The sequence below is a fragment of the Pimephales promelas genome, chromosome 20 (assembly GCF_988280905.1).
Source record: "Pimephales promelas chromosome 20, fPimPro1.hap1.1, whole genome shotgun sequence".
Lineage (NCBI taxonomy): Eukaryota > Metazoa > Chordata > Actinopteri > Cypriniformes > Leuciscidae > Pimephales > Pimephales promelas.
The window spans coordinates 13,202,056-13,217,858 of NC_142788.1; the positions used below are offsets into that span (position 1 = coordinate 13,202,056).

The following is a 15,803-nucleotide window of genomic DNA, read 5'->3' on the forward strand; positions in this document are numbered from 1 at the left end:
ATGGGTAGGTTTAGGTCTGGGGTAGGGCCTGCGTCTCATATTGACGCTAAAGGATGCCAGTCACCTATATGACGCCTTGGGTTCTGCGTGACGCTAAAGGGTGCCATGTGTGTATTTCGACGAAATGTCATATGGCGTCACCTATATGACGCCAAAAGATGAGAATGGGCTCGAATACGACATTCATGATTTGTAATCGCAACATTTTTTCTTTTGTCAAATCAACTTTGTAGTTTTATGTAATTCTCGTAGTTTAGATAACATAATATTTTACGTTTTTGGTGATTAAATCAATCTCCTTCATTGTATTAACTCAATTTTTTCATTTCAATGAACATTAAATTGTATGGCGTTTCTCAGGAGCTGATTACCCTCCTCCATCTCCAGCTCCTCCTCTCCCCTTGAATCAGAATAAATTCTCAAAATATGTAGTACTATAAATCTCAAATGAATGATATCTGCAATACATTCATGTTGGTTCTTTTCTGTTACCCTAAAAATTGAGCCTTTCCCTGCTCTTATCCATGCTAGGCTGCATTGATGGAAAGTTCAGAACATTCATAAATAACTGAATCTTGCAGTTTACCTTAATGGGAACGTTAGTAAAACATACTTAGAACATGTTTGTGAAAGTTTAGTTTTAAAACATTTAATTTTTTTGGAGCAAGGCAAGAAAATAGAAAGACTTCATAGTGTGTAATGGTCATTTATGTTGAGATTTAGATTTCAATTATGTTGGGATTTCCTTCTTAACTTCCCGAATCTGCTAACTTGGTCTTTCATGTGCACTAAAGATACAACGGACCGCATCACTCACCTCAAATGACTCGATCGCCTCTCCGTTCTTCAGCCACCTGTAGGCGGGTTTGGGCTTGGCGCTCGCCTTACACTCCCACAGCAGAGATTCATCAATGGCTTTCTGCACATCCTGAGGCATCTCCAACAGATGAGGTGGTGCTGATATCCATCAATAAACACACAACACAGAGTCAGCGAGATATCAACATCTCACAAAGTGCTGCCGATAAAAATGAATTTTCAACAGCTCCCTGAATCCCAGACACACTTAGAGTTGGATATCGATTAGCCCATAGTAAACCAACCAAGCAGTTTATGAGCCAATTAATGAACAAATCCAGTTATTAATCAATCAATATGGCATTACAAAGAGGAAAAACGCATACTACTTTATAAATCATTTACATGGGAATTTAGTATACCACATCCATTGAGCTGAGGAGATTACAGCACACAGCTCTCCCTAAATGTGGGTCGAGTTTTACGGATCTTTGGCCTGTCTTTTGTATAATGCATTAATATTCCTATTGCTTTGACGAACAACTCTCTAAACGTAACAACATAAATAACAAAATAGGTGCTAGAAAGGAGTGTCAGTGTTACAGTTTTACCCTTGAATTCTTAAAGATAGGGAGATTTTTTAAAAATGGCTTGAAAACATATTCAAATTAGATTCGTTTGGTTATGGTGAAGGTCAATGTGACTTGCAAAGGGTTAACTTTTCTCATTACTGAAGAAGATGAGAGAGAAAGGTGAATAAATCACAGGATAGTGCAAGCATGGACAAAGTAGCATGCTTTATGGGTATCAGTCACTACTGGAGCTCATAATTTTGATTTCGACCATTATGTTATAAACAACAGTGACCCATATTGATTATTCCATAACACCAACAGCAGTGATAGATAGAGAGCACAGTCTATGGGAGATTATGGATTTTTATCTGCCAAATAATTGCAATGACAAATAATTACAGCGTACAGGGATTCTCGTGAAAATCTGACATCCTGGTTACAAAACATTACACGGTAATACATTAAACCACACAACATTGATCAGTGATAAATTAAAAAATATAAGCATTCATAAAACCTTAATGGTGCACATTGATTGTGTGTTAGTCTGATTATGGAAACTGCTCTGTTCTATGCAATGAAAGTAGTAACCAGCGGTGATCACCACTCTCTAAAAATGAGAAATAATTCAAACTACAATAGTCTATCAATGATCCTATAATTACAATGACTTGAACCTTCTGCTAAATATCTTCTTTTGTGTCAAAAAAGTCGCATTTATTTCATCCCTGAGATAATTCTGCCCTACCATAGAAGGAGAGCCGTCCCTTGACTGTGTTTTTGCCTCTGGAGTTCTCAGCCATGCATTCATATGGCCCTGCGTCTTCCTGTTGGAAATAAGGGATCTCCAGCACTCCGCTGGATTTGCTAATGTCCACTTTTCTGGGAAAAGGAACTCCGTCTGGTCTTTTCCAGCTGATAGCAGGCACTGGACTGAAAGCGAAAGGTAAAGGTAAAAATTAAAATCACCATGAAATCAGAATGGACAGTGTGGCAAGCAGGACGAGGCCTGCTCTCTCACGGCCCTCGGCCTCGCCCTGCTTCTTATTATTATAAATGATTTCATCATTATTTATTTTTTTAATTGTACTCTTGTACTGTATTTACCCTTGTAGTCTTCAATCAAAATAACTTCCCCTCCCTCTTGCAGCTCATCTCTTCTCTTCTCTGATGACGTGTTGTCACTCACATGAGATCCACCAATAGCAAACCACAACCATCCAACCAATCCCAATAGACAAAATCAAGTCCCGCCCTAATTTTTTTCTAGTTCGAGAAGTCGTTTCACAGGGTTAAATGTCAAAATAGGGGCGAAAAGACTATCGCAACTTCAAGTTTATGACTTTAATGAGGTATGTTTTCATTTAAAAAATATTTACTATAATAATATGAATGTCAGTGAGCTGCTCTTTGCGTATGATATTATGTAAGTAGGCTATTTTATAGAGTATCAACTATAATATTTACTTTCCCAAGGCGAAGCACTCCAGTTTTACCGTCAACCCCTTGGCAACGGCCAAGACTTCAGGAAATTGGACCTCAATTTTTGGCTCATATTCTCCCATAATGCCTGAAACGGAAAAAAATAAAAGACGATTATTCAATTCATCTTTATTCCACAAAGTGGCAATATATGATCCACAATGATGAAGTGATGTTTCACTCATAGTTACCGCAGGCAGAAAACAAAAGAATAGGAAGTATCATCAGCAAAATTTGAAATGGCTCAGTGATCTACTGCAGAGCAAGTGATTCTGAATGCAATCAAATATTTGTGTCAGTGTCTCTTGATGGTGGATCTAGAGAAGAAGCTGTCAGCGATCAAAGTATTGATTGTAAAGATGTTGAAAGTGACAGTTTTATGATAGTGAATATGAGCCAGATGCTGAATGTATTGGGAAATGAGCTCTGATAAGGACAGTGATGATGGTATAAAACATCTGTTCAAACTGAACCCTTCCAAGCTCCAAAAGGTAGCAAAATAGTCTTTATTTTATTCTTAGTTGTTACTCTAATTTCAGAAGAGTTTATTATCTCAACAGGCAGAAATCCATAGATCCGGGTTGCTAAAGACCCGAATATGTAATAATGATTGGTAAAACATTCATGCATTTAAAGGTTAAAACCACAAATGAGTCGTTTTGTATGAGCTGAATACATGTAGTAAGACCATCACCATCACTGCGGAGTATAAGTGGCGTGGGAGGTCCCTGCACTCTACTCTGGGTCACAGTGTTAGTCACGACACAAGTGTAGTTTCCCACATCTGACGGCTCCACTTTAGCGATGTACAGGTTGCCTGTTTTCTGTGACACAAAGCGCCGCGTGTCTTGCTTCACAAATGAGGGATATTCGTTGAAGATCCAAGAAAAGGTCAACTCTGTAGGAAAAGACAAGAGGTGAAACTAGCTGTACTGCACCACATTGCTTGGTTTCAAAATTTTGAGAATTTAATATCAATCCATTTCAGAAACCCTGTGATGTGAGTAGACAAAATCCTGATCATGCCTGATAAGACTATGAAATGCAGTGCTTGGACATTTGGCAACGCTATTGAGCGATAGCTCAAAAGAATCAAATGGAATCATTGAAATGAACCATCCATACCCATATCCAAACTGATTTGCTTTAATCAGCCTCAGTACTACTTGACATAAATCTAGAAATGATATGAGATAATTTCCTTAGCTCATCTGTACAGAATACAATGTGACCTTCTTGTGTAATTCACATAGCCTGGATGAAATGGGTCCATCCATCCATCTATCCATCCACCCATCCATCCATCCATCCTTCCTTCCTTCCATCCATCCTTCCTTCCTTCCTTCCTTCCTTCCTTCCTTCCTTCCTTCCTTCCATCCATCCATCCATAAACCCACCCACCCACCCATCCATCCATCCACCCATCCATCCACCCGCCCGTCCGTCCATCCGTCCATCCACCCATCCATCCACCCGCCCGTCCGTCCATCCGTCCATCCACCCATCCGTCCACCCGCCCGTCCGTCCATCCGTCCATCCACCCATCCATCCACCCGCCCGTCCGTCCATCCGTCCATCCACCCATCCATCCATCCATCCTTCCTTCCTTCCATCCATCCTTCCTTCCTTCCTTCCTTCCTTCCTTCCTTCCTTCCTTCCATCCATCCATCCATAAACCCACCCACCCACCCATCCATCCATCCATCCATCCATCCACCCGCCCGTCCGTCCATCCGTCCATCCACCCATCCGTCCGTCCGTCCATCCATCCATCCATCCATCCATCCATCCATCCATCCATCCATCCATCCATCCAAAAGTCAACTTTTTTCATGATTGCAATGATATATTTATATGGAGACAATACAAACTGTTTAAAGTAATTTACAGTATGAAGACTCAATAACTTCTTATCTTTCAAAATATAAATAAAACGAGAAAAAGTCTATCAGTACAAAAGTCTATCAGTGCCAAAAAGAACTGGCAACGCTTCCTTTTACAGTCCAGTTACCCATGTACTTATTTTAGTAACTACAATTACTGGGTAATAACTAGTAGTAACCCTGAACCTACCCCAAAACCTACCCCTGTACCATGTTCTTACCTTATATTAGCCAGTACTAGGTAAGTACACTGTAAGTACACAGTAAGTGAACTGTAAAAGGAAGCATTACCAAAGAACTCAAGTTATGTCCTTTTTTTACCCCTTATGGATCCACATAAAAAAAAGAAGTGATTTCAGCATTCTGTCAGTTTTAAAAGGTCTGGCTCCATTAAAGCAATAAGATCTGAAGTGTTCTTCCCAACACTAAACACAGTAATCAAGACAGCAGGGGACAGACAAATGCAAGACTAATGCAGCACAGCTGTGCAAACTGCTTTTCAACTCAGATAAAGCTTTCTGATGAGAAGTGAGAATCTGAAAGATACTCATGTTGATACAAAAAAGATACAAAACATGTTGCCTGTTTTTAAAATGTTGCAAACATTACTGTACATTTGCCGGCTTAAATACCTTTTCTTATAGGGAAATGCCACTGCTAATAACTTGTCTCTCAATTGTCGGCAAATAAACATTGTTTTACACATCAGTGTAGTAACCTTTGCTGTTTGTACTTTTGAAAGTGCTCTGTTTTTATTAAGTTCATTGCGAGTTCAACATATTGTAAAGTATTGTGTTAATGGCAAAGAGCAAAAAGTTTGCCCTGAATAGCATTTTCACAGTAAGTGTCCCACTTAAGGGCAGTAAATCAAGAGGAGGTAATATGTGTTTATGCTATTGTATATGGGCAGTAAGGGTTGAAAAGCCTTTATACTGTGAGCTACAGTAATTACAGTGGACTCTAATTGCTGGTTGGGTGTGTGTGTGTGTGTGTGTGTGTGTGTTTGGGGGGGGGGGGTGCAGTAGGAACTGCATTGAGTCTCTCTGATCACACCCTGCTAACAGGTAACATCTACATCTATAACTCTAAATGTGTGAAGGTACAAGATATTGTAAACCACAATCCAAAGTGCAGGATGAGAATATTATTAAACATTAAATCATCATCATCATCATTCTTTTTTTGTTCTTTATTGGCAGGCATTTAGTATCACTGACATAAGCAAAAGTTTGTCTCATTTTCTATCATTAAACATAAATATATCATGCATGTAAGGGGTAATGTACAGTCAGTCATAAACCCAGGCCTTGTGAAACCCATCTTCAGGGTTTTATTTAGCAATAATGACTGGCTGGATGTTCATTATCCAGCTACCACTTCTTACCAAATAAAAAATGGACATGGAATATTAATTTGTGTGGAAATGATTTTATTATATGAGAAGGAAAAGACCATAGAGTGATTCAAGGGACATGAAAATTGTGTTCACACCTATGTAGAAAATTGGTGTTAGTGGTCATTCAAGGAAAATATTAGACTTAAGTGTGACGATCACCAGTTGGAGTGCCCCAGAGAATCACCAGAGGGCACTCCACATCAGAACTGATCACTTCACCAGAACTCAGTTTCCCATAATGCCTCATCCCTGTGACTGATTACACACACACCTGCACCTCATTTCAGACTGCCTATATAAGCCACACTCATACAAGGACTTTTTGTGAAGTATTACATTGCCACGGCCTGTAATTTCTGAGCGTTTATTCTTGTGACTGCCTGATTGTTTTGTGACCCTGCCTGTTTTGGATATCTCCCTGTCTGCTGCCTGCCTACGTTACCTCTGCTTTGTTCCTTGACCTTGACTGTTTGCTGCCTGCCCTGATCATCTGCCTGGTATTGTACTTCGATTTAGCCCTGTCTTCACTGCTGTATCTGCTGGTTCTGACGCATGCCTGTTTGACTACTCTGATCAATAAATGTAAGCTGCACATGGATCCCCTTGAGTCTTCCAATTCGTAACATTAAGAATGCGGCAACTCACTAATCAGAATCCAGTATTCCAGAGAGCAAAATATATTTTGTCATTACACTGACCATATCTATCTTGTTTTCTCAATATCCATTGAAAAACCCAAACCAGTCAGCCAGTAATATACAATAAAACGCCTCACCTCCCATATGTGATGGTGGCCCACAGAGAAGAACCACACCTTGCCCCTCTCTGACACTCACTGCACTTCTCCTCTGGGTTTTAAACTCGTCCAAATCTATAAGAAAAACACAGGTCAGACAGAAAAGACGTAAATAAGCAATAATGGTAATATATAAAAATTTAATAGTCACAATTTAAACCTAAGCCAACTAAAACAACACTGTAAAAAATGCTAAGTTGACTTACTGTAACTTAAAAAAAAAATGTGGAGACCCGTTGCCTTAAAATTATTAACTAAATAAACTTCATGCTTAATTGAAAAAATCAAGTTCACACAACTTTTTTTTCAGTTACTGTAAAGCTGCTGTTGGTAACTTTTGTAAAAAAAAAAAAAATACATATATATATATATATATATATATATATATATATATATATATATATATATTTACATATTTGTTAAAACTGTCATTATGTCCTGACTGTAGACTATATGAGACATGATAATCTGTGAAAAAATCAAGCTCCTCTGGCTCCTTCCAGTGGTCCTATTGCCATTTGCAGAAATACACCGCTCCCGGTCAGAAACAACCAATCAGAGCCAGGAGGAGTGTCTTAGCAGTGTCAATCATGCTCGTGTACGCGCTGATCACACCCCTCTTTCACAGTGCGTACTGTCCTTCAAACTCAAGATTGCCGCTGTGCCACAGCTGTGCTAATGGCGGAGAAACAACCTAAACTGCCAATTTCTCGAGTGGCACCTGCTCATAAAATAAAAACGGGTAAAAGGAAAAAGAAAGATGACGATAAGCAAGTGAAAAAGAAACAATTAGACAGAGCCCATTGACTCGGTGTCAAAACTCTAGCTGCGAAACATGTAGATAAAATGTCACGCACTGTGCAAAGCAACAATTGAAGCAGCTGTTGCTGAAATAACGTACTAGCAAACCTTATCTAGCATTATGGCTAGAATAATTACTTCTGTTACGTACAGTAGTTACCATTATATGATCTCACTAACTACTTTTAACTTATAGAAAGGATGCTACGTTATAGTTGCATTACATGTGTAATGATGTGAGGACCACATTTGTAGTCATACTCAAATTTGTAATATGGGCAGGCCTTAGTCAATGAAAAGCATAGTGTTGATGTTTCGTCCCCACTAGTGAAAGTTCCATATAACTGTTTATCTGAAAATGAACTAAACACTTTTTACAGTGAATGACTTGTTTGATAGCCTGAGTCTTTACTTAAATAACAGTTATATTTACTGTATTTAACATATTATCCCCCAAAAAATGAACTTTCCCTCATAATGTTTATAGACTTTCTTTCTTAGAAGGAACACAAAAGGAGATGTTAAGTAGAATGTTCAGGCTGCTCTTTTCCTCACAGTTAATGTGAAAGATGATCAGGAGTTCAATCTTCAAACATGATGAAAAAGACCATATATGTATTGTAGCTTCAGTTCTGTAAATACTGATAATTTAGTATTGCAGCTCTTAAATCTAAATTTAAATGCCATTTATGTCAAACGTCACCAGTTCTTGCGTGTCTCAAAATTGATCAAGATGCACAAAACTTCTTGAAATCTGAGAGCCTAAAGATTTGATTTTCAGTCTGTTCTTCATGAAAAACTATTATGTGGCTGGAAGATTTGGTATATAAGTCACACGGACTACTTTTATAATACTTCATTGTCTTTGCTTTATTCAGCTTTTTTAAAATCCATGGTCAACATCATTCACTTTCATTGTTCGATAACATTGTGCCTAAATGATCCTTTTGTGTTGAACAGATTAAAGAGCATCTTATAGGTTTAGAACGAATGCCAATGATCAGAGAATTTGTTATTTTTTGTATAAATTATTAACCTGTCACAGTATTCTCCTTGATTGCTTTTAAAACCAACAAGGATAAAAAAGAATGAAAAATAAACCAACAAATAAAATAATAAACTGCATACTTTCATTTGTGAAAATCAAGCTTTTTTTTTTCTGTGAATGGAACAAAGAGATAATTGAAGTTGATGGAGGTTGTGTTTGCATCACCTGCACTGAATTCAAAGAGCAGGTTGTGTCTAGAGAACGACAAATTCAAACGGAATATGCATGAACAACACATCCACTCAAAACACAATAATCCCCCCACCCCCCACGCCTCCGCAACACAAACTATTTCGACACCATCTGCAAAGTAGGGGTTTGATCAAGCTTTAAAGCATGTCTCTGGTAAGAGAGGGAACTTTTTTGTGCTTCACACGCAACTACCCACATCGAGAAAAGTTTTCTTCCAGAATGTTCAGTCAACAAATTTTTCAGTTCACATAATATCTCATTACAGAGTCCTTACAAGACATTTCTATGAGGCCAGAATAAATAAACCGAAAGCTCTCTGCTATACATATGCAATAAAATCATTCCACTCCTTCGGATACTGTACATATAAAGCATTCATCAAGAGAAAGACACACTCCACTGACTCTAATTGGCTTCTCGGTTATCAACTATACGTTGTGTTCTATTCATTGCTTTCGGCAAAGTAAACACCGTAATTCCTTGTGAAGTTGCAGAGATTGAATACAGTATTGTATTGAAAGTAATGAATTTGTGACCTGTAAAAAGAAACGTTGAAGGAAAGTGCTTTTTCTAGCAGCTGCATTATAATACGGCAATAATGAATTTGAGAAAACAAAGAGGTTAAATGTACCATTATGTTCCTTAAACACTTCAATTGTTTCAAATGTACAACAAATTAGCACTAATTGAAAAACATATTTAAGTGTAATGAAATCTAGACATTATCTTTGAAAATTAGTTTCAAAGTAGAGAATAAGGTTCGACATACACTCCAATACATTTACTGTAACTGTAATGACTCAGAGTTGTCTTTAAGAATCCAGGTGAAACATTTAACTGAGCTAAACGGTGATGTACTTTCAACAAGGCTGGGATTTAATAAACTATGAGATGAAATACTAGCAATTTCTGAGAGTATGGCAAAATGTCACACAAATTTACACCATTTCCAAATTAAATTTGGCTTTGTTCTTGGAGCCATACTGAAGTTCAGGCTTGCAAACAATATTTTTAAACAACCAGAATTTATATCTGCACCAATGAGAAGCTTTAGTCCTTCATTTATTGTACTCTACTGTCTCCAGACACCAAACATATATAGGGCTGAGTCCATGAACTATAATGGACCACACAGGAGATTTTCCATAGGGTAGCTGTGGAAATGCAGTGTAGCTTTATTGATTTAATAGTGTAATGCTTTAGTGTTAAATTCATCAGTACAAAAAGTTTTATTCTTCAAGTAAACATCTACCTTTAACATTCGGAGCAGTTATAATCTAATGTAGAAACAATAGCCTTGCCTTTCCATCGTAAACTCAAAATGATATAAAAATGGCCCACAAAAGCATCTACAGTCTCATAAAATCTTCCTCTTCTGCCTTGAGTTTTTCCGCAAACCATTCTCAGGTTGTGATATATATATATATATATATATATATATATATATATATATATATATGAGTACTAGTGTACCATAATAAAATATGCGTATGTGCCTCATATTATTAAGCACATTCACCAGGGAATCATCGGCTTGTGAAGCATTTACAGCTTGCTAGCAACCATAGATACAGATTAGATACAGATGTCAAACCAAATGAAGCAGAAAAGCACAAAAGATCAACATGATTAAGTGAAGAAATAATAAATGGCTACGCTGCACCAAGTGACAGAGTGCTTAAAATAACCAATCAAGCTAGCATTAATGGCTAATGGATATTTGGAGCATAGGCAAAGTAAAAAATATACCTCACAATTTTACACATATTTTGAAATTTGTGTATATAGTGTTATATATATATACAGTATATATATATGTATAGACACACACTGTAACGGTCTGGTCTGCAGCATGATGAAATCTTATTCTGGGGGGCACTGCAATAACATCGAAAGGGCACTTTACTATTAGCGATGAAAGGGGCAGGGGCTCTAAAATAACCCAGGAAACTTAAATGAATCCATGGTTTCAAGTTAAAAAGTTAAAACCCCGAGGTAGTGGAGCTCCTTGGTTGAGTTTTGGTCGCGCCGAGGAGAACCTATTCGCTTCCGAGGAGACATCACACTGTCATCTGTGGTTCTCCCTGAGTCATTCATCCCCTCTGGAGTTGGACACGTCTTTTCCCCGAGGGGTTCTGGAGAAGGTTCGCCGGGACGGGGTCAGCCTAATATTAGTAGCCCCGTACTGGCCGGCCCAAGTATGGTTTGCGGACCAAATATCTCTTCTGGACAGCTCCCCCCCTGGAGCTTCCTACACGTTTCCTTCGTGGCACTTTGAGGCTGAGGCCAGTGGTTTGTACGAGGGTGCCGACCTGGGATCTGGCCATTGTATTAGAAGGTCTTTCTCTAGCTCCTTTCGAACCTATCGAAAAAGTTCCTAAAAAGTTTCTCACTTTTAAAACTTTTAAAACTCTTGCGATCTCCTCGCTTAAAAGAATCGTAGATTTGCAAGCTCTCTCGGTTGTACCCACGTGCCTGGAATTTTCATCTGGTATGGTAAAGGCCTTTCTAACTATGGTAAAGGCGGTTCCAACTAATGTTGTTAGACCTACAGTTCTACCAGAAAGACTCGGGAGAATAAATACTGTAACAATAAATACATTTATTGATAGCCCAGCAAGCAATTAAGTTCGTTGGCGTAGTTCTTTAAGTTTTCCCCTTCCATAGCTCGCAATCCGAGGGTCCGGACTCTGCATTTCCTGCCTAAAGACGAAGGCAGGGGCGCAGCCGACCCCCCTGGAAGGTATAGGAAGGGACCATCCTGGTGGTGGTGGGGAGGATGGAAGGGAAGGAACCATCTTGGAGGTGCTGGGGAGGATGGAGGTCAATGAAAGCGTCAGCATCTGCGAACTCAAACATGTGTAAGTACCGGACTTTTTTACCGCAAGCATTAGACACGATTGGATAGATGAGAAGGTAATTAGTGACGCAACGATTGAGTCTTCCTGGCAGAACTTAACGCTAAAGCTTCCATTTCTGCAGGCTTTCTGTCCTCCATTTCAGTCGTCAGACAAGGAGAAACTTAATCTACTCTGCCCAGTTAGGGTGCTAGACGCTATTGTCCACAGAGCTGCCCTGTGTAGGAAATCAGGGGTGCGTTTCCCGAAAGCATCGTTAGCCAACTATGATCGCAAGTTCCTTCGTTATCTGCATAGTTTAACGAGTCCGTGTTTCCCGAAACCATCATTCCAATCGCAAAGTAGGGTGGTTTGAACGACAGCGCTTGACCTGTGGTTAGAGGCATCGTTTCTATACTGCGTGACATTTGGAAGTAATAAATCCTTATCTTGAGCAAAATAAGCAAGATGACATTCAGTACAACCAGTACATTTTATTTAGAATACATACAAATGTAATTTACGTCTTTTAGTTTTTCAAAAGATTTGAAGTAACGTGTTTGAAGAGTGCGCATGTGCGAACGTGCTCTACTATGTAAGAACGAGCCAAAAATTGAGTCTGGTAATAAAGCAAAACAACTGAGAACAATTAGAAATAGTCCTCAGATGACACGTCTGTAATTTATATAAAACAAATGTAGCTTTAATTGGATCAAACAGTTTCATTAAAAGTTGTTATTACTCCACCATGTGCGACACCAACATGGTTGAACAATACTTTGCGACAGTGGGTTTCAGGAAACAGCCGAGACTAGCTAGTTGATTTTTCTAACGATGCATCATACTATTTTAGTGAAATATTGAACTATGTCGTTGTACAGGAAACACACCCCAGAACAGTTTTTTGTGTGTTTTGGGCCACCCAGGAAAGAGTGTACTGCGTCTAAACAAAGTCCACAGGGCCTATGGCGGCGTTTGACGCAGCTCGAGTTCGCTTGAAAGGGAACGTCTCGGTTACGTATGTAACCCTAGTTCCCTATCAGAAGCTGTTGCGCCAGTGTTTTAGGGTGCTTTTATAGTTTCCTGGTCGATGACGTCACCCGCCTATGACGTTCCGTCTCTCCATTGGACTGATTCCATACGTGCTTCATGACGCACACATGCAGGCGTTTGACGCAGCGTCTCGTTCCTTATCAGGGAACATACGTAAGATGTTTTCAAAACTCAAAAACATTTATGCAAACTGTTTTTAAGAGTGCAATGTGCCACCCTTTAATACCTGAAACATTGTCACCAAAGAAATTGGTGCAATTCTGGCAATAACATCTGCTGATTATTTACCATAACTTTATCCGAATATTTGTAAGGTGTTCAAATGTGCTTAACTACTTTTTGTCTTCAATAGAACTCAGAAACTCAGTCTCTCACATTTACACCATTATGTTATACTAAGAGTGAGGCGCAGAGGAAGGTCTCAGATCAGCCTCCCCTGATGCTTTACAGGCACTGGACAATAAGAGAGTGATCAATTTGGAAGACCCAAAAGGTTAGGGGTCCAGGCAATTGAGAGAAAACATTGATAACACATAAAGCTTGAGGACCAGCATGTGTTCCACCTTCACTCCGCATATAATACAGAAGCCAGAGCCGTTTTAAAGATCACACTGGGTTTGACAGCAGGGAACAGGTCCCTGAACTCAGTCTCACATCCATCATAGGGCATCATTGCTACAGAAGAGCCAGCCATCAAAAAGAGAGAAGCACCAAGTTCACCTTGCCACCAGGGATCGAGCAGACATCACACAGAGAAAACAGGTAAACCAAGGCCATGAAACATCAGTTCTCATCAAGATCTCATCAGTCTATGATGTGGATTATAATGGCTGAATGCTTTAAATTGCAGTGTAATAAAACAAACTCTTGCTATGCTTACTGCTAATAACTCTTGTGAAAATTAATTTCTTATGTACAGTTTTACCAGGAACTACACTGTTCAAAAGTGTTGGCGTGCAAGGCCCTGTTCACACCTGGTATTAAGATGAGTTCTTGGTTTATCGGACCACAAGTGGTTGATGACAGGTAAAAATTGGGTCTAAAATATTTTGAGCTTGTCCACTTTCGACCACATTCAGAGGTAGTCAAAAACGCATTTGACCGGATTGCTTTTGTAATGTAAACGCTCATGTGGCTGAATGAAACCTACTCTCCACCTACTGACCTAAAGTGTAAACATTATAGGAAATGTGCTAGCCAGATAGGATTTAAACGTTATCGACTCAACCCAAGTTTGGTTTAAGGGGTTAGTTCACCCAAAAAATGAAAATGATGTCATTAATGAGTGACTCACCCTCATGCCGTTCCAAACCCGTAAGACATTTTAGACATTTAAGATATTTTAGATTTAGATTTAGTTTTCTGTCCCGCCATTGAAAATGTATGTATGGTATACTGTCCTTGTCCAGAAAGGAAATAAAGACATCATTAAAGTAGTCCATGTGACATCAGTGGGTTAGTTAGAATTTTTTTGAAGCATCGAAAATACATTTTGGTCCAAAATTAACAAAAACTACGACTTTATTCAGCATTGTATTCTCTTCCGGTTCTGTTGTCAATCAGTGACGCTGCTGACGTAAGACACTGCTGGCGTGTATCTGGTATGTCCATGTATTCGGGTTCAAATAAATATGGCTGGGCAAAAAAATGCCTTCCTCTGAAAAAAAGTCTTCCTCTGTGTTGAAATCCTTAGAAATGTTTGTGAAAATTGTTTTGTTTACAGCGTGCGTCTCCTTCAGACTGTAAACGAAGCTCAGGCGCACCGATAACACGTCAGCAGCGTCACCAACGCGGATTGACAACAGAACCGGAAGACAATATAATGCTGAACATAGTCTTTGTAAATTTTCTGAATAAAGTAGTTTTTGTTATTTTTGGACCAAAATGTATTTTCGATGCTTCGAAACATTCTAACTAACCCACTGATTTCACATGGACTACTTTGATGATGACTTTATTTCCTTTCTGGACAAGGACAGTATACCGTACATACATTTCAAATGGAGGGACAGAAAGATCTCGGACTAAATCTAAAATATCTTAAAGGGGACATATCATGCAAAATCCACTTTTTTAGCCCTTAAATGCATTTTGTTGTATATTTTGAGTGTTTATAAGTACAGAAAAGATGAAATTATTCTCTTCAGGTGCTTCGTTTATATCTTTATATTCTGTTTTGGTCATAATATTTCAACCTGTTCAGATTTTTCTGTTGTCTATGACGTTTTTTGAGCAAGTGCGTCACCGTATTTGCAGCGGAACTGCCAAATAAAGACATTGACTCCCGGTCCGCCATTATTATTTCTCGCTCCGATTTTGTAGTCCGAGCTCAATGATGCAGAAGTTACGAGAGGGCAAGTCAAAATGTTCGGTTGTTGGATGTACGTTAGTGACCTGAAGCACTTCAAGGATTCACACTTCAACAACCTCCGCCAGTATAAAGAAGGGTTTGCCGATTGACTTCGTCTGAATGAGGGGTAAATTCCTTCTATCTTTGGAGACGACGAACAGAGCATTTCGATAAGCTGTAAATATCGTTAATAAAAATAAAGTAGTTTACTTTCTTAAAACACAAGGTGGTCATGGTTTAGCAGTACCTTTGTCTTTCTTTGTTTTTGTTTTGAAGTAGCGTTACACGTCTGCAGTATTATTGTTCCTGAGTTTCATCAATGGTCATTTAGCTGCGTTGTTTTCTGATGCTTTTCTAAACTTATCATATTATCAATACAGATTGTTTGTGGTAAGATTAGACCGTAGTCATTTATCTTGTCAGTGTGCTTGTTTTAACAAGAGAAATTGTCGACTTTCACTAACAACACAAAACAGTTAACTCACATACCAATATATCCATATGAAGAAGTGGTTGTTCTGCAGGTTCGTCGTCGTCTTTATCAACTCGCTCGCTCTGGCTCGAATATGTAATAATAAATATAATTCGTTAC

The 15,803-nt window shown here is 38.8% G+C and overlaps 1 protein-coding gene across 2 annotated transcripts in view; it reads right to left on the minus strand.

The window, feature by feature from the left end:
* The window catches only part of cntn3a.1 (contactin 3a, tandem duplicate 1), a 73,442-nt gene that overhangs the window by 28,298 nt on the left and 29,341 nt on the right, over positions 1-15,803 (minus strand). For both annotated transcript variants that reach the window (XM_039652946.2, XM_039652945.2), the window contains exons 5-9: positions 6,910-7,005; positions 3,550-3,753; positions 2,841-2,943; positions 2,122-2,306; positions 818-957 (exon numbers count right to left, since the gene is read on the minus strand). In XM_039652946.2, the coding sequence (XP_039508880.2) occupies positions 818-957; positions 2,122-2,306; positions 2,841-2,943; positions 3,550-3,753; positions 6,910-7,005 (728 nt within the window). The remainder of the gene's footprint in view (positions 1-817; positions 958-2,121; positions 2,307-2,840; positions 2,944-3,549; positions 3,754-6,909; positions 7,006-15,803) is intronic.